Genomic DNA, 25462 nt, shown 5'->3' on the forward strand with positions numbered 1-25462 from the left:
GCCAAGCATGTCTCCAGACCTAAACCCTATTGAGCATCGATGGGGCATCCTCAAACGGAAGGTGGAGGAGCGCAAGGTCTATCATCCATCAGCTCCGTGATGTCGTCATGGAGGAATGGAAGAGGACTCCAGTGGCAACCTGTGAAGCCCAAGAGGGTTAAGGCAGTGCTGGAAAATAATGGTGGCCACACAAAATATTGACACTTTGGGTCCAATTTGTACATTTTCACTTAAGGGGTGTACTCACTTTTGTGGCCAGCGGTTTAGACATTAATGGCTGTGTGTTGAGTTATTTTGAGGGGACAGCAAATTTACACAGCTGCACACTCACTACTTTACATTGTAGAAAAGTGTCATTTCTTTAGTGTTGTCATATGAAAAGATATAATAAAATATTTACAAAATTGTGAGGGGTGTACTCACTTCTGTGAGATACTGTATATACACTCACCTAAAGGATTATTAGGAACACCATACTAATACTGTGTTTGACCCCCTTTCGCCTTTAGAACTGCCTTAATTCTACGTGGCATTGATTCAACAAGGTGCTGAAAGCATTCTTTAGAAATGTTGGCCCATATTGATAGGATAGCATCTTGCAGTTGATGGAGTTGATGGAGATTTGTGGGATGCACATCCAGGGCACGAAGCTCCCGTTCCACCACATCCCAAAGATGCTCTATTGGGTTGAGATCTGGTGACTGTGGGGGCCATTTTAGTACAGTGAACTCATTGTCATGTTCAAGAAACCAATTTGAAATGATTTGAGCTTTGTGACATGGTGCATTATCCTGCTGGAAGTAGCCATCAGAGGATGGGTACATGGTGGTCATAAAGGGATGGACATGGTCAGAAACAATGCTCAGGTAGGCTGTGGCATTTAAACGATGCCCAATTGGCACTAAGGGGCCTAAAGTGTGCCAAGAAAACATCCCCCACACCATTACACCACCACCACCAGCCTGCACAGTGGTAACAAGGCATGATGGATCCATGTTCTCATTCTGTTTACGCCAAATTCTGACTACCATCTGAATGTCTCAACAGAAATCGAGTCTCATCAGACCAGGCAACATTTTTCCAGTCTTCAACCGTCCAATTTTGGTGAGCTCGTGCAAATTGTAGCCTCTTTTTCCTATTTGTAGTGGAGCTGAGTGGTACCCGGTGGGGTCTTCTGCTGTTGTAGCCCATCCGCCTCAAGGTTGTGCGTGTTGTGGCTTCACAAATGCTTTTCTGCATACCTCGGTTGTAACGAGTGGTTATTTCAGTCAAAGTTGCTCTTCTATCAGCTTGAATCAGTCGGCCCATTCTCCTTTGACCTCTAGCATCAACAAGGCATTTTCGCCCACAGGACTGCCGCATACTGGATGTTTTTCCCTTTTCACACCATTCTTTGTAAACCCTAGAAATGGTTGTGCGTGAAAATCCCAGTAACTGAGCAGATTGTGAAATACTCAGACCGGCCCGTCTGGCACCAACAACCATGCCACGCTCAAAATTGCTTAAATCACCTTTCTTTCCCATTCTGACATTCAGTTTGGAGTTCAGGAGATTGTCTTGACCAGGACCACACCCCTAAATGCATTGAAGCAACTGCCATGTGATTGGTTGATTAGATAATTGCATTAATGAGAAATTGAACAGGTGTTCCTAATAATCCTTTAGGTGAGTGTATATGGATAATATCTGGATATGCAAAAAATCATGTTTTTGCTGACCGTCTGAATTGGTCTTTTGTCTAGTCTATTTACACTGTTAAAGCAGCTTCACAAATTGCAGTAAAGACCACATTATTCTTCAGACTCGAAGTGAATGCTTGGCATATGCGTGAATGCTTCTGTCATTATCTGAGTTAGAGAGTGATTCATTACCTTGTTCACTTTTTATCCAATAAGAAAAAATGTGCATAAACTACGATGGAAACAAATTCGTAGGAAGCCTCTTCTAAAGATGATGCACAAGTCCTAATGAAGGAAAGTTTTCTCACCTTTTTGTTGTATAAACTTAAAACAAGAAGTTTAGAAGAATCAAAAATCTGCTTAAGTTGGTTGCCTTATACGTTTAAGTTCTCTCAACTTTTGATTTTTTACAGCACTGTAAAAAAAAAAAAAAAAGTTGAGCAACTTAAAAGTTTAAGAAAACCAGCTTCAGCAGATTTTTGAGTTTTCTCAACTTCTTGTTTTAAGTTTATACAACAAAAAGGTGAGAAAACTTTCCTAAAAAAAAAAAATTGAGAAAACTCAAAAATCTGCTGAAGCTGGTTACCTTAAACACTTACCTTTGAACACAGCAATAAAGCAGAGATGACGGCTGGCACATCAATCTCTGTCCGTCAGGGCATCCAGTTTATACCCATTTTTCTAACCATACTTGGTAGTTCTGGTTTTTAATTGGCTATGCTGTTTTGCCACAATTTGTTATAAGCCCATCTGGCCAGTTATGTAATGGTGGAATTTGGCCAGATAAGCCACTTTTATTCCTCTGCCAATAAGGTGGTCACGTGAGTCATACATCAAGCTTGTTTACCCATCATACTCTGGAACTCACCCAAAGTTCATGAGGTTATTGTGTGATACAATCCAATTGAAACCACCAGTACTGCCCAATAGATAGGCCCTCAGACTTTCATTCTACATTAGGACATCCAGTATTGGAATAACTCAACATATTAAACGGTATAGTGATTGCTTTCATGACCATGCATCATATTTTTGAGTAAAATTATACCATATTGAGTAAATAGCATAATATAAAGTAAAATAACACAATAAGTGTAGTCAAGTTCACTTTTGCATCTGTGTACATGTAAATTGTCTGAAAAATCAGATTAATCTAGGATGTGTTTGGTTGAGTTCATTTATTCCCAACAATGACTACAATTTTTTGAAACAATCCTTTTCCTTTATATGATTCTTTTTCAAAAACATTCATGGTTTTAACCTATTTTTGTCAACAATAAACAATAAAATTAAAAAAATGTTTTAATTGTCATGACCATCATGACTAATGCTTTGGAAACATGGAGCTGCTCCACAGCAAGAAAATGAAGTTAATTTGAATATAATGTATGGTGCTAAACTGAATCTTTAGTTTACATTTTTTTTACTTTCTATTTACATTTATTTTTAAGTATTTGTAATTGTTAAATTACAGCGTTTTTATATTCTCATGTCATTTTTTAAAAGTGTTTTTAGCTTCTTTTTTATCTGTAATTGTCACTGACTTTGACGAGGCCCACGTTGGGCTTGATGCGTCTCAGTAACAAAATCACCTGTGAATGGATGCCTTTGTTGTTTACAACAGAGAGGGAGGATGCTGTGCAGAAGGTGGTATCATCAGCCATTGTAATGCCAGGTTCATTTAAAGTACTTCACTGGCTGGTGTTAAAGTGCTGGTAAAGGTGTTTGGTCTACACATGCATCAGTTCACTCTTGAGTTTGCTATTGTGAATACCTCCTCATACTGTTCGTCTGAGGCAATGAATTACAAGTAATAATGTAAATAACATTCAGTTTCAGAGCAATTGTTTTGCTTCTTAAGACCTCAAAATATTGTAAGAAGCCATCAGTATTAATTTTGTGCTCCATTTTTGTTTTTTGACTCTCAGAGTGATGGCATTGATTTGGGAAAGTAAATTAACAGCAAATTTGTATTTTTGGGCAAGTTATTCTTTTCAAGTTATATTTATGGGATTTTTTATGCCTTTAATGGACACTGGACAGGACAGTAGAGAGTAGACAGGAAAGCACTGGGTTGAGAGAGAGGTAACCACAAGGCTATTGGGGGGGAGTGGTGTGTGGCCAAGTATTGTGACCACCTACAATCCCTGCCGGACTTGAACCCACGACCTTCGGGTTATAAGTCCAACTCTATATCCATTAGGCCACAACTTCCCATTGATTAAAAGTTATTCTTTTAAGTGACTGAATGCCATTGGCCAGGGCCTACGGAGCAAAGATGTAGGTATATTTGTTGACGTCTTACTCTGGAGAAGGGCTCTCTGGCCCTGTGCCTGGAGAGCTGCCGTTCTGCAGACACCAGTTCCAATCCTGCTCCAACACACCTGTCTGTAATTATCAAGTAACCCTGAACACCTTGATTAGCTGGTTCAGGTGTGTTTGATTGGGGTTGGGGTTGGAGCTACAATCTGCAGGATAGTAGCTCTCCAGGAAAGCCCTAAACACACTGCATGATTTTTGGCTGTCCCAGACGAAAGATTGGCATCTTTAAACAATCGTGGCAATTTCTGTGATCGTGGCATCCTAATCGTGTCGTACAGTGAGAGAGGTTCAAAGATGGCCGTTGTCATGGTCTTGCGACCAAAGATAGCCTAAGATACAGCATGATCATCGCACAGTGTTTGCTGGTACGATCCACATTTACTGACCAACTAATAAAAAAGCCACATAAAATCAATGTGACATGGCGCTAAAATCTAAAACTGTTTACAACAAGCTTTTATCGCTTCCTCTTTTTTCAGCACACATAAAAAATACAACTGCTAAAGTTTATCATGCTCTTTTTGTTTACCACTAGCACATGCTGAAGACGTTTTATTATTTTATAATAGTAATGTTAGTCGGAGGGTACGAGTCAATAGGTGTCATCATCATACAGTCTACACACACGTCGTAGCAAAGTTTATTAGATCCACATTGCAAAGCGTGGCATGTAATGATCTTATAGTATTGCTAAAATCGTGCAGTGTGTTTTGGGCTTAAAAAAAAAATCCAATCAGCACAATAGAGGGTATTCATTAACGTCCCGCCGGAACACACCCCCTCAGCCAGAAATCGTGTTTCCTGACATTTATATGTGCCTGGTTTCGACACCGGGGACTAAGTAGGTTGGTCTAAATCCGGGTGATCACTTATATCAATGTTACATATGATGTTTAATTAACAAAGTTCGGGAGGAGCACGTCAGATACTTAGCCTAATTAGACACATGTGGCACGTAATCAAGTTCATCAATACATGGATATAAATACAGCCATCATACCTCCATTTGACGATTACTCAGCATCCCTCCACCACCCCTTCTCCTCCATTTTCCATTCAGTTCTCACCACATGGGGGGTACTCTGGGTTCGGGCAGTTCCCGAGCACGGAGCCCTTCCCCAGGACAGCACGCCAATAACGTATTACCATACTCGCCAAATACGCATTACGTTTATCGTGCTAAATATATGTAAGTGTGAACTCGTGAAATATCGTTCAGCCCAAAAACCTGTATAGATTTTGTCAGGGTTTATTTAAAAACATCCAGTTATGCAGAATATAAGATGGTAAATGCTTCATTGATGAGAAGTCAACATATATAACAATACAATATATAGGGTATGATTTTGCAGCAAAATTCAACATTAACATTAAATTATAACTGCAAATCTGTGTTTCGCTGCCTAGAGTCCATTTGTTTCTTTGAATTGCAAGGTTCCATTTGCTTCTCTTTTCTGTAGCTTTCAGCAGTCTGTAAAATATACCTCAGATTTCTTGTCAAATCTATTTGTTGTTTTAGATGTGTTTTGTGTGTCCTGTCGCAGCTTTCACGCTGAAAACCAATGCTGTCATTCAGGTTTTTTGCCACTGAGTGGGTGGAACTGTAGTCACTCCAGCTGACGGTGGGTGACGTCACGTGCATACCCTGTATACTCATGAGGCCAACAGCTTTTTAGCCAGGTATTCACATAACAGCAAGCAATATGCATTCCAGCTGAGACAAGAAGGCAGGGATGTGGATATTGTGTGAAGCACAAAAAAATAAGAAAATGAATTGCATGCTACCACATGAAAAAAGAAGCATTCTTAACAACTACTTCTGTAAATCTATGAAGTAGATTCTATAAATCTACCACATTGTACTTTGGGTTTTAAGTGTACAGTAGGGTTTACAGACGGTGTGTGACAAATTTCATCATCAGCATAGTATGTGTATATCTAGTATGTGCCATTTTCTTCTAACAGCATACACTGCACACTCAGCTCATGCGTTTTGTGTGGTTTTTTTTTGCACTTGGTCACTAGCTTGTTCACAAAGTGGCCCAGGCAATTGTTTCACATTTGAAAAAGAAAACAAGCTGAGAGAGCAACAAACAAATTACTGGAGACACAAAAGATGCCTACATATTTTTATTACTAATAACTTCCGGAGAGAAATAGTGCAGACACTGGACAGAAATTAAACTTTCTAGTGCACCTGTGTTCACATGCTATCAAAAGGAGTATACTAGGCATCTGCATCAAAGCTGATGTATACTTTAACCTTTAAAGGGGTCATATGACGTTGCTAAAAATAACAATATTTTGTGTATTTGGTGTAATGAAATTTTTATGTGGTTTAAAGTTCAAAAAATATTATTTTCTACATACTGTACATTATTGTTGCTCCTCTATGCCCCGCCTTTCTGAAACGCGTCGATTTTTACAAAGCTCGACGTTCTGAGAAGCTAGGCATGCTCTGATTGGCCAGCTATCCAGTGCGTTGTGATTGGCCGAATACCTCAAGCGTGAGACGGAAATGTTACGCCCCTCACCACATAGTGATGGCGTTTCCCGGCGCGACAAGACTAAAACAATAAAACCCATGACAAATGAGGCATTTGTTGCATCCAGTGGGGACATAATTACTGATTATGATGATTTAGACTGTCTTTTCACGCGTCACATCGCGCCGTGTAAACATTAGCATGTCTGCATTTGTGATCGGAGAAAAGACAAACAACAAGCACTACCCTACACAGCTCAAAACTCGCATTTGAATAGTCAGTAGCAGAAACGTACATCCAGGACGCGAGTCGGAAGCATCAGACTGTCCTTGCCCCACTTTATAGAAACAGCCTTTGTGCAAGCCAGCCTTGTAGGCTCCAGGTTCAGGAAATAGTCCTCCGTAAATTGCACCGCACACACTCGTATATTTGCGTTGTACTATTCTGGAACAGTGTTGTAAATACAATTTAACCACTGATTTCTAGTTGTGTCCTCTTTTGAAAGCCCAAACAAAGTAGATTCACTTTCACCATGAAACACAGCGTCTCCACAACATGGCGCCAGCGGCAGCAACAATACTACAGCGAGAATAAAAATCACGCCCCCTTTCTTTGCGTAAACAATTGGGCGGTGTTATGAAAATCTCCCCACATCGTGATGTAGACGTTTGAATGAGCCGTTTTAGGGGGCGTGGCAGAGTCACTTTTTATCTACTGCTTAATACAGCGCAATCTGTTCAAAAATAAAGTTCAGCATAAACATATAGGCTACTAAATTCCATTAAAGTGTGGGTATATATGCTTTTATCAGTGTTTTTGATAAAAATGACTCATGATAACAGTGGGACTACACTAAAACAGCTTTACTGTTATAAAAACACAGATTTGTGAGCATTATTGGAAATGAATTGTTAGAATAACCACTCGCAACACACCTCGTGCTTGTCATCATAGAATCTAACCAATGAGAATAAAGTGTGTCGTCATCAAGGCTCCCGCAGCTGATTTTGAGCAACTGCACCACCTGACCTCGGCGGCTGGTCTCGCGGTACTTTGATGGCACATGTGATCGTAAGGCGATCAAAGTCAGACAAATGTCCTAACCAGAATGCATTGCTTTTGTCAGGCGGTAGCCGATCTTTGCGGCGCCGCATGAAGTCGAACAAGCCCAATCTTTTTGGTTTTGAGACTTCAGTCTTTGCAACTTCAGGGATCTTATCTACTATGCATGAAAAGCTTGTAACACTCCAAAGAGAAAGGAAAACTTGAAATTGCATCATATGACCCCTTTAATGCATTTTTTGTAATGTTGTGTTAACAGTGTCCATTATATACGCTAAAAAAACACAGAAGAGTGACTGCTTTTACACAAATTTGCTTCCAGATGTCACCAGATGATCCCAAACATCCATGTTAAAGTCCAGATAACATATCTTTAACTGCATTTTTCAGTTTTTCATTCAGTTTGCCCTTTTATTTTTAGTCTTTCTTATACTGTATATTGTAGCAATTCACAGCAAGACATTCCAAGATATAAATATATGAAATGGAGCGACGCCTCTATAGAATAAAATTTAGAGGATGTCTACCGTAACCACTCGATATTTTATATAGCAAAGGAGATGGTGAGGTGTGGCCACAAAACTTCATATGTACACGACAAAAGGAAATAAGAAGTCTCAAGAGAGAAATATACAGAGGCGAATGGTCATGAAGCTGGACAATCAGATTTGGCCCGCATTCAGCTGAGGTGAAATTTTCAGTTTCACACAGATCCGTATTTTCTGGTGCCATTTTAAACTGCTGAGCCATTTAAACCTCTTGCCACACAAGGAACACAAATAGCGTCTCACATCTGCATGACTCTTCAAGTGTATCTGTAAGTGTGATGGCAAAATAAATTTTTTATTACACTGATGACAATGAAATCGCCTCCCTCCGGAGTGAATGTGCAGGTGATTTTGGAAATTGCTATTTTTCTGAAATCCCTTTCCACACTCGGAACACTGTAATTTCTTTTCAGAATGAGTTTGCAAATGACGTTTCAAGTCTCGTTGATATGCATAACTCTTCTCACACTGAAGACATGCGAAAGGCTTCTCTCCCGTGTGAACTCTTATGTGAGTCTTAAGATTCCCTTTAAGTGTAAAACTCTTCCCACACTGAGGGCAGGTGAAAGGCCTCTCTCCAGTGTGTACTCTTATGTGAACCTCAAGATTCGCTTTGTTTGTGCAATTCTTTCCACAGTGATGGCACATGAAAGGCTTCTCTCCGGTGTGAGTTATTACATGACTCTTAAGGTGATTCCTGTCTGTAAAACTCATTCCACACTGATAACATTTAAAACAGTTCTCTCTTGAGTGAATCCTCAAGTGGTAATTAAGGTTTCCTTTGCGTGTGAAACTCTTTCCACACTGACCACATATGAACGGCCTCTCTCCAGTGTGACTTCTCATGTGGGCGTTAAGCGTTGCTGTATATGTGAAATTCTTTCCACACTGAGGGCAAGTGTAAGGCTTCTCTCCAGTGTGAAGTCTCATGTGAGTCTTAAGGCTTACTTTATAACTGAAACTCTTCCCACAGTGATGGCATTTGAAAGTTTTTTCTCTGGTGTGAATTCTCATGTGAGTCTTACAGTTTTTATTGAATTGGAATCCCTTTCCACACTGCGGGCATTTAAAAGGCTTCTCTCCGGAGTGAATTATTACATGTCTGTTCAGGTGTTTCATGTCTGGGAAACTCTTTCCACACTCATGACATATAAAACAGTCCTCTCTTGAGTGAATCCTCATGTGGCAATTAAGGGTTACTTTACGTGTGAAACGTCGTCCACACTGAACACACATGAATGGCTTCTCTCCGGTGTGAATTCTCATGTGAGTCTTGAGATTTCCTTTTAGCGAGAAGCTCTTCCCACACACTTTGCAGGTGTAAGGATTCCCTCCAGCGTGACTTCCCATGTGAGAATCAAGGGATGCTTTGTATGTGAAACTCATTCCGCATTGAGGGCATGTGTAAGGCTTCTCTCCAGTGTGAAGCCTCATGTGAGTCTTGAGGCTTACTTTATGACTGAAATTCTTTCCACAGTGATCACATATTAAACCATTTTCTCCCGAGTGACTTCTTGTGTGGTAATTAAGGGTTACTTTACGGGTGAAACTCTTTCCACACTGATCACAAGTGAACGGCTTCACTCCATTGTGAATGTTCATGTGATACTTAAGGTTTGGTTCTGCTGTGAAGCTCTTTCCACACAGTTTGCAGGTGTAAGGCTTCTCTCCGGTGTGAATTCTCAAGTGACTTTTAAGGTTTCCTTTTTGAGTGAAACACTTTCCACACTGTTGGCAGGTGAAAGGTTTCTCTCCAGTGTGAACTCTCATGTGGACTTCAAGGTTTTGTTTTTGATTGAAACTCTTTCCACACTGACAGCAGGTAAAATAACTGTTAGATTCTGTCTTTTGAGCTCTTTTTCGTGAGGACGTATTTCCAGTCTGATGGGATTTTTCTCCAATTATGAAATCATTAAGCTTCTTACACTTATCTTTCTCTTCCATTTCATTCGGTTCGTGACTTTCTTCTTTCAGTATGATCAGATCTAAAATGGAAAAACAAGTAAAAAATACTATGCAAGTTAACACCATTTTAATGTCACAGAATAGACATCAAAAACAACATATAAACAGAATTAAAGCATCAAAACTTACTGAAAAATAGAGGTTTCCTGTAATCTCAGAACTTTCAAAAGGACATCTCTTCTCGCACAAGCATGCATGCAATGTGCTTCACATCATTACACTTAACAATGTGTTAACTTTACGTCAAGTGAGAACGCACGAATGTATGACAGTTGGCCAGAAGCAATGTTTTATAGTTTTGTAAGTTTAAAACATCATTAATTTTCGGTCCACTTCAGAAGACTGGAGTTGTATGGGTTGCCATCATAGTTGTTGTGGGCTTTTTGGGTTGCATTATAAAGACTCACAGAGTTGGGATTGTTTTTCTAAAAATCTTTGTATGTGTTCATCTAAAGAAAGTCAGTCAGGTACATATGGGATGGCAGGTTGAGTAATTTTTGGCTGTAGCTTCCCTTTAAAATACAATGGATGTCAATACATAAAAATACGGAATCACTATTAATCTCACAAATCTGTAATATGTAACTTCACTCACAACTTGTTCTGTTATTTTAATAATAACCACTTCAATTTTAATGTTATCAGTAATATTATTTGTTTTTGGTACAAATCTTTGGTTTTGTGTTGTTTCTGCAAAGTATGTGTCATTTTTGGCTCAAACGGTTGAGATGGTAATGGATTTTCACTCACTTGGGTTGAGGCCTATAATAAATCATATTTTGATAACATGGATAAAATGATGCTGTAGTTTTCCCTACGCTTCTTTTCTCCTCTCCTTTTAGAAATTTCAATTAAAAATAAATAAATAAAAGTTCAACCAGCAGTGAAGCGTACATGCATTTAGTAACGTAGTTGCTCATTTTTAAATAAAACTACAAAATAAAACCAGGCTTTCAAAAACAAGACAGAATACAAAAGCACTTGCCATCAGTGAATTGAGAAAAAAATATATTTTTCCCAGCCTTTAAACTATATTGTCACCCCAGCACAGATTTCTGTTAGAAAAACTGTTGCATAATTAAGTGATAGAAATGAATCGTTATCATTATATAGTTAAAAATGTTACACTATTTTTTTTTTTAAGAGTACTTATTATTTTTCATAATTTAATGCATGACACATTGTAAAAATGAAGGCAAAATTTGGTCCTGGTTAGTACTGCGATCTCAACATGTCTGCACACATGATCTATATAAAAACAAAATCACTTTAATCAGGCAAATCATATAGTATTTTTAAAAAAATATCATTTATTTCTGAAAAGTGAAACATTTCAATAAGGAAAAAAATTAACGAGTTCACTTAAGAGTAAAAACCAACCTGCTTGTTCCTCAGCATCTTCTTGTTTCACTCTGAAGTCCTCTTCAATCATCATGTCTTCACTTTCCTCTTTAATAAACGCCATCTTTAAAATAGTACGTCAACTGGAGTTTCTCTGTGTGTTTGGACACAAACTACGTGTTTAAGATAACATTGCTTAACAGGAAGAAAAATCAAATCTTTGGATGCCTCTCAATCAGCTCCCGAGTTCAGCACACTGGCCAGGGAGGTCAATCAGAGTGACAGTTAGGCCGTGTTCACACTTGGCGTCTTTTTTTGAATAGAAAAAGTTGACAAGAGCATTTTTTTAATGAAAAACAAAGCTGGCAGCGTCTGTTACAAATAGCAGCTGAGAGCGTCTTTTGTTGCCATAGCAACAGCTGCAACAGTAGCCTAGCCTGTGTACTGCAGAAATGTCAAGAAAGAGTAAAAAGTTGGCTTTTGAAGTTAACGGGGAAGAAAATGTCGATTCACAACGACGTTTGTGGGTGCACGATATTATTCGGGGAAGAAACTAGTACAATCAGTCTATATACCGGCACCTTCTCCATTTTTCTTCTTGTTGTTATGGAAATGACAGATCTCGCTACTCGCTTGTCATTGGTCAGCTGTCAAAAAGGCGCTTGACGTAAGGCGGTTTTTTCAGAAAAGTAGAATTTTTTTCAACTCGAAAAAACGCTCTGAGCTGCAGAAAAAGACGCCGGCGGTGCCCTTTTAAAAAGCGCTCCGGACTTTTTTGAAAACACGGTTTACTCCATAGGATTATAATGTAAAACAGACGCCGGCAGCTTCGAAAAAGACGCCAAGTGTGAACACGGCCTTAATAGTCTTAAATGGTCTGATTAGCCAAGCCCTTCCAAAAAACTAGCCCATCAAATTATTAGACAAATTATACAGAGACTTCATATTTCATTAATTGGTCGTTTTTGATTTGTAGATACATTTATAAGATTACAACTTCATATAAACATTTGCAATTTGTTCAGTACACATTGTAAAAGTTGAATTTACACAATTTTGAGCAGCAGTTGATGGCAATGTGCAATATTTTGCAAATCGCTCTTAAAAAAATTTTTTTTTTGCTAAGCAACTCACTGAAATTACGGTTTCAAAATGTTCTGGCGTTATGGTTAACCTGGGTTATTTCAGATTTGGTTCAAAATAAATCAGACTAAATGAAATAAGCCTGGATTATTTGGTAAACTTGTTTTATGAAACAGCCCCCTGGTGTCCATGTTCAGTTGTTACTTCTACTGCAGATAATAATTTTCTTATCACTAAAAACCTGTGCAACATTCATTAAATATGAAACTTTATCACTACATGATTTTGGTATTATTGTGGTTTTACTCTACATCAGTTTTCCACAATATTTCTTGAATGCAGACGATCAAAAAATAAATAAATCACTGAAAATCTGGGAAATGTGTAAGTATTAGCTTCTGAAGGGCAGTGCAAAATGAAAACAAATTAAAGTTTGCACCCCCTGGTCTCAATGCATTGTGTTCCGTTCTTGAACATCAATAAATGTTTTCACCTTTTGTAACAGTTGTGTTTGAGTCCCTCAAGTTGTCCTTAGTGTGAAAAGATGGATCTCAAAATCATACAGTCGTTGTTGAAAAGGTGTTAAATATGCATGAGATGCTGGAAAACCTGAGAACGTGTACGGCCTGGAGAATAGTGGACAGTTTAACTGTTTAGGACTCTTGAACAACTATCACAAAACATGAAAACAGTTGTGGATCGAGGTAAAGACAGGTTAATATCCAACGCATGTAGTTTTGAATGGAGGAATTGTCACATACTAGCCTACTTCATAAATGATAAATGATGTGGTTTGCTACATAAAAGCATGTGGATAAAAATAAAAAAACACTTAAATATTGTTAGTAACTTTAAGGAAATATGAATCTTATGCCACGCTATTATGCTGTTATAAAGCCACGCAATAATAAAATAACCAGATAAATGAGGTGCATCTGTATGTATTTCCAAATTAATAAATATGCGGCCGATCTCTCAGTCTGCATAATTACAGCTGAACACGGACACTAGTTAAAAACATTTCTCCCATCACTACTCGCCGGTGGCCGAATCTGTTTTAAAATAAACCGATTTATGATACAGAGACGCACCTTTTGTGTGAGAGGATGCGTCTTACTCACAAACAATGCCGTTCATAGAGGTTACGTAAAAATATTGTTACTTTCAGTAATAAAGATGAATTTGACACCGCATGTAAAGCATATACGACTGACTGAACGGTTTGTATGATTGTAAACACCTTGCATGCGTTAAAACACAAACCTTTTCTACAGCAGAATGACGGCGGTGCAGCCTTATGACGTCATGTCGCCTCTCCAAAATAAAAGTTCTGTTCACGCGCCACTGTAAAAAAAAAAAAGTGAATAGAAATACACATGCAAAATACAATAAAACAGATGCCAGAGGAGTTGTCCAGTGATGATCAGTGGAAGAGTGTGACCTATTCTGTCCGTTAAAGACAAAGCTGTAATGTTCCACTGCAGAAATCATTTATACCAGGGCTTTTTTCAGTTTAGTTTGATGCATTTCTACTAGATCCATAGCAAAAACTGTACTACTGTACAAAAAAAGAGACTATTTTAAAAACAAAAATGCAACAGTGGTAACGTGTTAAAGTATGTTATTAATATACAATTCATACAAAGTTTGGAAAATGCTTGACGCAATAAGGTTGGAAATGTGCTTGAATTTTTTTAATTGTCCTTGCCAAATTTTCTCATGACGTATATATAATTTTAGATTTGTTTTTATTATTATATATTTATATTTTATATAACGAGTGGTGCCCCACAACAGCAGTCGTGTCTGGTGTAGACACAGTGAAAGGTTCACTTATAATGTTATATTATAGTGTTTGCCTGACGAAGATCTTTGACCCAAACGTTGCTAAAAATACTTTTACATTTTTGAATAAAGGGAGATTAACAGAGTGCAGTTCTTTTTTCTATTTTTCACTTATAATGTTCGTAAAGGTTTTTGCACATGAAATTGTCATATATTTGTCAGCTATTTTGTCAGCAAACACCCATTTTTGATTCACTAATTGCATAGGCAAAAAGTATCCCAATGTGGAGGAATTAGGGAGGAAAATGGGACATTTTGGCAGCTTTGTTTCAACAAATGCTATTTTGCAGTAAAGAGCCATTTTTGAGATTTAAAACGTACAGAATGTTGTTATGGTACAGTGAGATATATGTTGAAATATTTAGTTTCGTCATCTTATTACTTCTTCAATTTTGAAATTTTTATAAACCCCCTTCGTAACAGGTGGACACCTGTGTGCAAGTAGAGCTGCCTGAATGGCTTCCAGAGGTTTACAAAGACTTCTCATCAGACATTGCACCACAAGGGCAATAAACCCAGACATCCCACTAGTTGATTCTAATTTTAGAAAAGTCCAAGAAGGCAGTCCCATCTCATTCTAAGATCCAGTGCCAGTGAGCTGGACAGTAATTTTTCATCCAGATGCCACTCTGCTATGTCACCAGCATAAATGAGAAATAAGAACACACTTCTCTTTACACGTTCGTCACCTCACTTCTCTCCTTCACTTACATGTATGCATGACAATCACTTACAACAGCTCCCTCTAGTGGTACTTCTTAACCAACAAACTTTATAATAGAACACAACATCTCCCCCTAACTTAATAACACCTGTACTTCCATAACAATTGTACAGTAATATAAGCATCAACAAAAATAGTTTTGTTTTCTTGTTTAGTTATCCTCTTTTATACTTTACCCATTTACTGAACCATGTCTTATAAACCAAGCATGTACAACATAACCATTTAGGCGAATATTAGAACAGTTTAACTTAACCTAAAACATATCTTGGTTTCAATCTAACTATCAAGGTTCATGTTACATAGTCCTTCAGAATCCGTGTATCATTCGTCCTTTCCATTTTCAATTGATAAATGAAAATCAAAAAATGAAAATCTGATTGTTATTTTTGTTATTTGATTTTGAATCAGAAAGGAAAAATGAAAATTGTCTTGGGTCCGTGTAACGGTTTGCAGTTCTTTGTTCAATTTGCAGCATCAAAATTAACCAGATAAAATTTGGCTTCAAACTTTCATTTTTCGTTTTTTTTTCAAATACCTCACAAAAGAATAATTGTCTCTCTGTTTGATTTTCCAGTCTAGAAGTTTAGGTTGTGGCATCCGAATAAGATTTTTGAACAAACATAAAACATGACTCGTTATTCTGATTTTCCATTTTTTGTGTTTTGCGCTCGCGGTTGGTCCGTACCATTACTGCTGGGGGACGGAATGGGGGATTACTTTAAGCCTGCAGCGGACCAAGAGCGCTGCCGCTTTATGTATAGGCAGGGTGCGATTTGCCGGGGGGACCTTTAATGCTTTAATGTCCCGTTTAAATCAAATGATTCGACCTGCTTTAATGTCCCGTTTAAATCAAATAATTTGCAATACGGGCTTTAAAGTCCCGTTTAAACAACTGATTCGCGATCCGATTGAAGCGCTTCGAAACAGTGGTCTGATTCGGAGTTTCAAAAAGCTCCCTTGATACTTTGTTGTTTGCTCGCTTTATCAATTTATTCGTTGTTTGAAATAATCATTACAATTAATAGGCCTAACTTACAATATTTTTATTAAATTGTGATCACGTTAGACGGTTTCAGTCGTTTTAAAAACATTTCATGACGTGACACTCATTACCTGGTATACTTGCCTAAAAAGACTGGTATCTAATGTGCGTTGTTAAACGATTACACTAACAGTTTGGTCAACCTCCGCCTATATGGAGAGAGAATATATAGGCTATATTTTGTGTGTGTGTGTTCGGGTTTTTCTATCCTGATGGGGACTGCAACTTGAATGAGCACTGACTCATGGGTCTCCCTAGGAACCTAAATTAGGTCCCCATGGGGAATCAAGTTTATACAGAAGGATGTTTTATTTATTTATTTTATTCATATATTTGTTAAACCAAAAAAAAAATGCACAAAGTTGTTTTATGTGTATAGGGGTATGTTTAAGGTAAGGGGACAGAATATACAGCCATGAAGAACAACAGGAATATGCGTATATTCCAAATTTAAGAAATGCCGTCTAATCCAGGCCACAGACGTTCAGAGTTTAGTTACATTCCTGCTCCAACACACTGTAGTTTTCAAATAATATTCTGATTCCTAGCTAAATCAGGTGATATTTAAAAGTGTTCTTTGTTTCTGTGCTGCATCTTTAGAGCAAGTGCTAAGCCCTTTTAGTCCATCCATCCACCAAATCTCATGCCTTCACATGCCGTATAAATGACAGCTGTGCTCACATTTGTTCCCCTTCTTTTTGTTAAACCATTAGAGGACTGTGATCTCTACTTCTTATCCAATATTTTGTGTGTGTAATTACCAATGCAAGTGCCTTATGTTCTATAAATGCACTTCTCATTTTTATGTATGCTCATGTTATACATTTTAATTTATATTTGAAGATCTAGCTGAGCACTGTCTCTGTTCTTTTCAGGTGTGTTTACCTAGGGTTAAAGATAAACACTGTGACCAAGAATAAACATAGATTAACATAGATTAAACAAAGCATTACATAGTAGTGATATGTTCTGCTTCAGCATCATAATTAACAACAATCCTTGGAAATCACTCAGAAAAGATCTGATTAAAGAAATAGGTATGCCTTTAAAGGACAGCCAGATTCTACTGGGTACCAGCACATGAAGGGATTTCTAGAAAAGAAGCTGCAGATGAGTTAGCAAAAGGTTTAAAACAGAGGTGCTCTAGCTCCAACCAGCACCAATATAGTTTCTAGTAATCCCTTATCTGCTTATCTGGTGTGTTTAATACCAGAACGATATATGAAAGAAAAGAAAAAGTTAGAGAAAGAAAAAAAAGTTAATATTGCACAAGCAGTCCAGTAGATCAGAAAAAAGATCTGAAGAAATGTCAGGAGAGGCATTTGCACTTGGAACAGTAGGTGGCGGTGCGTGCTCTTGACAGAAGAGGCTACGGAATCTACGTCATTGTCAACGACTGGGCGTGGACACACATCATACAAGAAGGCCAAAAGATGGATGAGTTGTATCAGCTGCAGTTCCTCTACTAACCTGCGGATTATACTTTCGTTATCATCAAGCGCACTCCACTAACACATCGTACAGAAAATCTGTAAAGTCACAGTTAACAGTCACAGCAGGGGCGGAGCCAGACGATGTAAACATTCGGGGCTTAGCCCAAACCTAGGGGGGTCTGGGGGCATACTCCCCCAGGGAGATTTTTTTCCCAATTACGTCAGCTAAATGCACTATTTTTCAGGCTGTTTGAGATAATAGAATGCCTAAAAATCTATACACTATCTGGGAAAATGATGATAGTTACTCAGTAAAAAAAATAAAAAATTCTATATAAATTCAAATTCATACAAGCTGAGTGATGACATCATTTTTGCCGCTCGCACCTTCGCGCTCGTGAACCCCCACCCCCCCCCCCCCCCCCCCCCCCCCCCGCTCCGCCACTGAGTCACAGTAGCCAATAACTTATTGCAACTTATTAAAGCGGCAGCGCTCTTGGTCCGCTGCAGGCTTAAAGTAATCCCCCATTCCGTCCCCCAGCAGTAATGGTAGGGACCAACCGCGAGCGCAAAACACAAAAATGGAAAATCAGAATAACGAGTCATGTTTTATGTTTGTTCAAAAATCTTATTCGGATGCCACAACCTAAACTTCTAGACTGGAAAATCAAACAGAGAGACAATTATTAGTTTGTGAGGTATTTGAAAAAAACGAAAAATGAAAGTTTGAAGCCAAATTTTATCTGGTTAATTTTGATGCTGCAAATTGAACAAAGAACTGCAAACCGTTACACGGACCGTCTTGTATTTCATATTTTAAAATTTCGTTTTGGATCAAAAATACAAAATTGAAAAGGGTCCACACAACAGAATCTGTTTTTAATATTTAATTGCTGGGTTGTGCGTCACCCGGAAATTTTTCTTGGAGCAAATAGGCGTTGTTCAAAACCGGTATGACACACGCTGAGATTTCCTGCACACTGAAGCAGATGAATATCGTAGACTGCTCGGAAAGAAGCGTCAGAATATTTTGTGCTGGAAACGACCTAAAGAGAAAACTATGGAAACCCAAAGTATTCATAAACGCCTGCTCGGGCGTCTGATTGCACACTGACACGTCAAAAGCGTGCGCATTGACAGCAAATGCGCATTGACACGTTCTTAGCGCGCGCTTTGGGATTATTATTGTGTATCAAAACGCGCGTCTTCGACGTGTGATTTCCTATGAAACGCGCGTTCTTGACACGCTTTGGAGTCACCAAAAACACGTGTTTTTGACGTGCGTTTATCATAACAGGAAATGGGCGTCGAATACGTGCGTTTGGAGTCGGACAAAACTATGGAAGGCCGTTGGGGCCAAAAACATGTGAATTTTAACGCGTCAACAATGATGTGTTTACGTATGGACAAATCAACGTGTGAAATACGCGTGAAATACGTGTTGTTTACGCGTGAAATACGCGTATTTAACGTGTTGTTGACGCGTGAAAAATCAGTTTGAACGCGTCGGTGTCATTGGCTGCTGAAGACTTGGGTCAGTCTATTCATGTGAGCTTAAGGGGGTGTACCATTCATAAACTAGGCTACCACCATTTAACATGTGTCATATGTCTTTTTTTTCTTTTCTTTTTTGTATAGCCTATAGAAGTAATATTTAAATCGCAGTTTCATGAAAAATTAGATAAAAGATCAAATTGCTTCATTTTTCTTCACTCATGCCTTTTTGTAAATAAACACATTAGTGGACATTCTAGCTTTAACCGTGATCAAACTTAAGTTAGCATCAAATCATTAACATTTGTGTGAGGAAATCAGTTACAGTGGAGGTAAGCAATCAATGCACATTTAAGAAACAGACCATTGCAATCAATATCTGTCTTCGGAAGACAATATCTTTTGTAATCGACAGCTTTTACTGTGCTTACATTTACAGCTATCGCCAGCAGGTGGCGCTTATTGAAACCTCTTTTTTGTTAAGAGATTATGCACTCGTCAGACAAACAGTAATTAGGTATGCAGGTCATTGGCGTTTCTCAATTCCAAGAACCCAGAGAAGAGACTTGTGTGGAGACCAGTCTGCAAGGCTTTCTTGGAAGAGCGAACTCGGAAGGATGCAAGAACACAGAGCAGCACCCTTGTGAGAACTGAGATGTACTGAGTTCATGTTTAACTGACTGCATAATCTCAGCATAAGAAGCGGCCAATGAACAATGAACATAAAAGACATAACTTAAAATATTTCATACTATTATAGATTATTTTCGTATAATTGTATATCGTTTTATTTTACAGCGTTATATATTTAACTATGACTGTTAAGATTCATTTTTAATATGGCAAAAAAAAAATTACTGCAGACTTTCTCCGGGTCTTACCACTTTATTAAAATCAAGCAAAACAAAAACGATAAATGTGACCCTGGACCACAAAACCAATTTTAATTTGCTGGGGTATATTTGTAACAATAGTCAAAAATATTATACTCTTGGGTTACTTGTAAGAACAGACATCAAAGAAAATAAGAAAAACATACAACAGGTTCTATTTTGTTTTGTAAGGCCATTCAAGCATCCATTATGGATTAAACAGTAACTTTAAGCCAGTCCAAAAGTGGGAGCTTGAATGATGCCCTCACACATGTACTTGGTGAACATCTCATACGTGTTATGGATGGGAAGTTTTAGTTGACCTGGAGAAAGTCTGCAGTAATTTCTTTTGGCATATTAAAATGAATCTTAACAGTCATAGTTAACCTTCTACTTCATAGTGTTGCCCTCAGGCAACGGAAAGTTTTTCTTATGCCCCATGTTAAGTGCATGTTTTTTTTTAAATGATTGCAACCAATTAAAATGTTTGAAAAGTAGCGTGACATACAGAAAGTGACGTGACATACAGCCAAGTATGGTGACCCATACTCGGAATTTATCTCTTTAGCTCTGCATTTATCCCATCCAACGTGCACATACACAGCCGTGAACACACACACACACACCGTGAACACACACCCGGAGCATGCTGCGGCGCCCGGGGAACAGTTAGGGGTTCGGTGCCTTGCTCAAGGGCACCTCAGTCGTGGTATTGAGGGTGGAGAGAGCGCTGGACATTCACTCCCCCCACCTACAATCCCTGCCGGCCCGAGACTCGAACCCGCAACCTTTGGATTACAAGTCCGACCCTCTTATATATTACTCCCATTATGACAATTCTTTTTTCAACATGCTGTTCCAACAGCAACACATTAATATGCAAATTAGATACAGTATAGATACACTGTGTTTAATGGGAAAACCAGTTTATGGAAATTTTTACAGACATATTGCATAAAACAAAATAGTATATTAAATCATTTTGTTATATATTTTATAACATAGTTGAGAATCATCCTTAAATAAAGTTTAGAAGAAAAAACTCATGAAACCGCGTTCAAAAACGCACGTTTTTGGTGACTCCAAAGCGCGTCAAGAACTTTGGTGACGCGCTTTGGAGTCACCAAAAACGTGCGTTTTTGATGCACAAAACTTCTGCTTCTTTCCGAGCAGTCTACGATATTCATCTGCTTCAGTGTGCAGGAAATTTCAGCGTGTGTCATACCGGTTTTGAACAACTCCATGATTAATGTGGAGTGTGGCTCCAGCGCTGCCATAGTGTCGCTAACTTTTTTCTTTTTTTTAAGCTTTATTAACAATTATAGTGTAATACAATAACAGAAAAACTGCCAGGGGGTACACAAGCCCGCCTATTTGTTCGCAGAAAAATTTCCGGGTGACGCACAACCCAGCAATTAAATATTAAAAACAGATTCTGTTGTGTGGACCCTTTTCAATTTTGTATTTTTGATCCAAAACGAAATTTTAAAATATGAAATACAAGACAATTTTCATTTTTCGTTACTGATTCAAAATCAAATAACAAAAAAAACAATCAGATTTTCATTTATCAATTGAAAATGGAAAGGACGAATGATACACGGATTCGTGTACGTTTTGATAGTTTGTTTTCCAATTTGAAATGAAATAAGCAGAAATGAGAAAACGGCACCGTTATTCATTTTTTCGTTTTTTTTTTAAAAACAAAAAAATGAGATTTCGGCTTGATTTTTCGTTTTTTAGTTCAGAGGCATAAAACGAATACATGACTTCAAAATTCGTTTTCCACATGTGGGCGGTCCTGAGACGCCCCCTTCCGCCGATTGGTCAAGCAAATCTGAGCATGTGACGTCATCAGTAGTCGCTCAGGTCTGTTCAACAAAATAACAGTCCTCTAACGTTACTATGGCTACCGATTCTTAAACTGTACAGGGCAGGTCCTGTTGGGCTTTCTTCTGTGCAACTTTACGCGTTTCACAGAAATCTTTACATCAGAAATATTAAATATTAGTCTGCCACCAGCCCGTTTTATTTAGCTGTGCAGAGTTAAATCTGTGTGGTGAAGCTGCGCTAGACAGCGCCGAGCGAGAGAGGATCACTGACTGGTACCGATGATGGTGAAATACATTTTTACTGAAAATTACCCGCGAGTATGATTGACAGGACGATAGCGGAGGCAATTAAAAGCGCAATATAACTTCTGTTAACAAAAACATTAAAAAAAAAAAATTTAATATAAGTGGCTTTGTCTTTGTTTTAATCAAATAATTGTGAACCACAAACCGAGCCTTCGTTTTAAAGGGCGATTTCCAAATATATTTTATTTATTTGTTATAATATGGGTATTTTATGTCACCCGTCTTATTAGTTTGATTATAGTAGGCTATACGCGAGTTTTTTTATTGTACTATTTTACTGTTGTTTTTTAATTAACAATATATCATAACCACTTATAAAGATCAAAATCTACAGAAGAGATTAACAAATAACATTGGTGTTGTCATAAGTTAACTAATCAATGGGAAAATGTCCTCACCGGCACAACCCTATTCTTAATGTTGGCTACATGTTACAGATTTAATGTTGAGCACATAATGTTAAAGGCTTCTTAAATACCATTACACTCGGTTGAAGAGTCAAGAAGGATGTGTTAATTTACTGTAGATTTCAATCTGTCATTAGTTGGTGACCCGGTGTAATTATAATAGCATAAATAAAAACAAATACACGTAATAGGCTATGTATGCCAATAGGCAAAACACATCTGCTTTTCCTCTAGATCACTTTACAGTGTGATGGAAATAAACTTTTTGTATATCACCACAGCTGTATTGGCACCCTTCTATATGTGTCGTATACTGTAATAGACAATTGTCCTGCAAAATTATGAGGTTTCGTAAAAAAAACACTGCGAGCAAATGTCGAATTGTGTTTTGAAATTTAAATCAACAACGTAAGAGGCTTCAGGCTGTCTGATGAACTCTGTATGAACAAACACCCAGCTTTGCAGTATAGGTGGCACAGAAGCAGCATCTGACCCTGCATTTAGATGTACTTTACACACTATTGCAGCTCAAAGGAGGCACTGTGAATTTACATAGCAATTTCATTCTAAGAGGCTATTAAATGTGAAGTGACAACATGAAACACTACTTTCAATATATTTAAAAAAACACCAGCAGTTGGTGGCAAGTCATCCTGATAATGATTTAATACCAATTTACTCATTTAGGCTCACAATAAGCAGATTACATAATTATACCATGAAAAAAAATATATATATATATATATATATATATATACAGTATATATATGTGTGTGTGTGTGTGTGTGTGTGTGTGTGTGTGTGTGTGTAAAAGCAGGATCACCTACTGGGTGGAACCCAAACGGAAGTCCAGTCCTGGCTGTATAATCAAACAATAAAAACGAGAAACAATGCATGCCATCAAGAACATTTTTTATTCCACAGGAACTTGATCCATTTCACTTGTTAAAGGGTACTCCACTTTAAAATAAATTCTGTCATCATATACTCACCCTCATATTGTTTCAAAACCTTTACAAATTTCTTTCTTCTGCTGAACAGAAAGGAAGACATTTAGGAGAATGTCAGTAACCAGACAGTTTCTGGTCTCATTGACTTCCATAGTAGGAAAATATATATATACCATGGAAGTCAATGAGACCAGAAACTGTCTGGTTACTGACATTCTCCTAAATATCTTCCTTTCTGTTCAGCAGAAGAAAGAAATTCATAAAGGATTGAAAAAACATGAGGGCGAGTATATGATGACAGAATTTGTGGAGTATCCTTTAATTCAGAGGACAGTAAGGAACACTATTAAGCATGAACTCGAACAAGATCAATTAGTATTTCCAAAGCATTTTGGAACTCTTCTTGTTGGAAATTGACAACACATTCAAAAAGAGATGCAATGTCAGGACACTGCATAGATAACTGCCTCTCCACAGCAAACTGGTCCTCTGGTGACTGAAATGGATTCTGCCCAAAAGTTGAAACTCGTGTCAATGAAGATCTTGCTTCACGGTCATACCAGCCTGCAGCCTCCACTGCATTTGGCAAAAGATCCACAGACACTCTCTTATGAGCCAAAACATTAGGAACCCCCTTTTCTAAAAAAAAAAAAATAATAATAATAATTAGACAACAGAACATGTATCTTATCAACATAATTTCAGTAATTTGATAAGGAAAGGGACTTTTAACAGATGATAGAAGGTAATTTACAAAATCGGAGGCATTCTTGACTCTGACACAGTTACGGCCTGTGGCATTTACAGTGGCAGTCGATTGATTCAATTACAAATGCCTGTACTCTGTAAGATTTACTGCGATAATGAACAGGGGCTATCATGAAATAATATTTGCCAAGTGTTAGATTTTCCTGAATGCACTGTAGAATAATTTACATCCAAAGATTTTCAACATTACAATTTTTAGAGGAAACGTTCTTGAACTAAAAATAGCAAAAGGGAGACAGACACATTAACTGTCATAAATGGTTAATGAAAAGGGTCAACTCCAGATACATCTAATTGGGTCCATTCAGTGTTTTCAAACTGACATTGATTCGCTACATTATGTGTCTAGCACAAATTGTAATTTCATTCCATCTTAAACACGACACTCACGGCTAAAACATTACAAAAATACATAGACATGGAGTAATACTCAAAGATGTCCATCTGGCACACCATGTCGACTGAGATGGCACAAAAGGCTGAACACCCTCCTGGCTGGATTAAATGGAGTAAAATGACAACACGCACACAAGCTGACTGAGTATAGGCCCAGAGAGAATATAAACAAATCCACAGTGGACTTGCTTTGGAACATTCTAAAACGCTTCAGGTTTAATGCATTAAGAGATTATATTCTCTGATTTAACATACCATTATATTAAAAGAAAAATTCAATACACACTCTTTAATACAGCATACTACGTACAGGCAAGCATATGAGCTCAGAATATAAATGCGACATGATTAATTAGCTACATATTAAGCATTTTAGAATATGCCCTTGCTTCGCTAATAAATTCTTTGCTGAAATGTATTAGCTTGTGGCTGATCTGACTGATCATAAATGGGCAAGCAACCACCATTTTATCTTTTTTACGGTTATTTAAATTAGTATTTAGCTTATTTAGGTTAATTTTGTTTCCTAAATCTGAAACTTATACTTTTTTGGGCATATTGCGTGATATTTTAATATACATCACAAAAATTGAAACTTGTCATTAACAAAGACAATTTTTTGTTAAACCTGTTCTTTATTGCAATACTATTAAAAAACTTGAACCTTAAGTAATTACTGCGATATGAAATGTTGATACTTGCACATGCGTATTACATAATTCACACTTAAACTTTGTTTTACCTGGAATCCGGTGAGCATTCCAGGACTGCACCACACGGTCAAGACCAACTGTAGCAACCTGACAAGATAGTGCAGACACGCAATAACGTGTCAGGTCATCTTCCATGTCCAGTTCCTCCTGGTTCACTAATTGCATCAGTGCCCCTTTCACTGGATAATTCA

The 25462-nt window shown here is 37.8% G+C and overlaps 2 protein-coding genes across 2 annotated transcripts in view; one reads left to right on the plus strand and one right to left on the minus strand.

Annotated features, from left to right (window-relative positions):
* Positions 1 to 25462, plus strand: part of LOC306861123 (uncharacterized protein) — a gene marked incomplete at its 3' end in the record, with an annotated part of 730281 nt that overhangs the window by 240961 nt on the left and 463858 nt on the right. The window lies entirely within an intron of this gene.
* On the minus strand, positions 6117 to 13809 carry LOC306861613 (uncharacterized protein). Its single transcript, XM_079403992.1, has 3 exons — positions 13750 to 13809; positions 11443 to 11557; positions 6117 to 10082 (listed from the first exon to the last, which is right to left on the minus strand). The coding sequence occupies exons 2-3, from the start codon at positions 11525 to 11527 to the stop codon at positions 8212 to 8214; spliced, it is 1956 nt and encodes a 651-aa protein (XP_079260118.1). The 5' UTR covers positions 11528 to 11557; positions 13750 to 13809; the 3' UTR covers positions 6117 to 8211.

This window comes from Barbus barbus (assembly GCF_936440315.1).
Source record: "Barbus barbus genome assembly, chromosome: 42".
Lineage (NCBI taxonomy): Eukaryota > Metazoa > Chordata > Actinopteri > Cypriniformes > Cyprinidae > Barbus > Barbus barbus.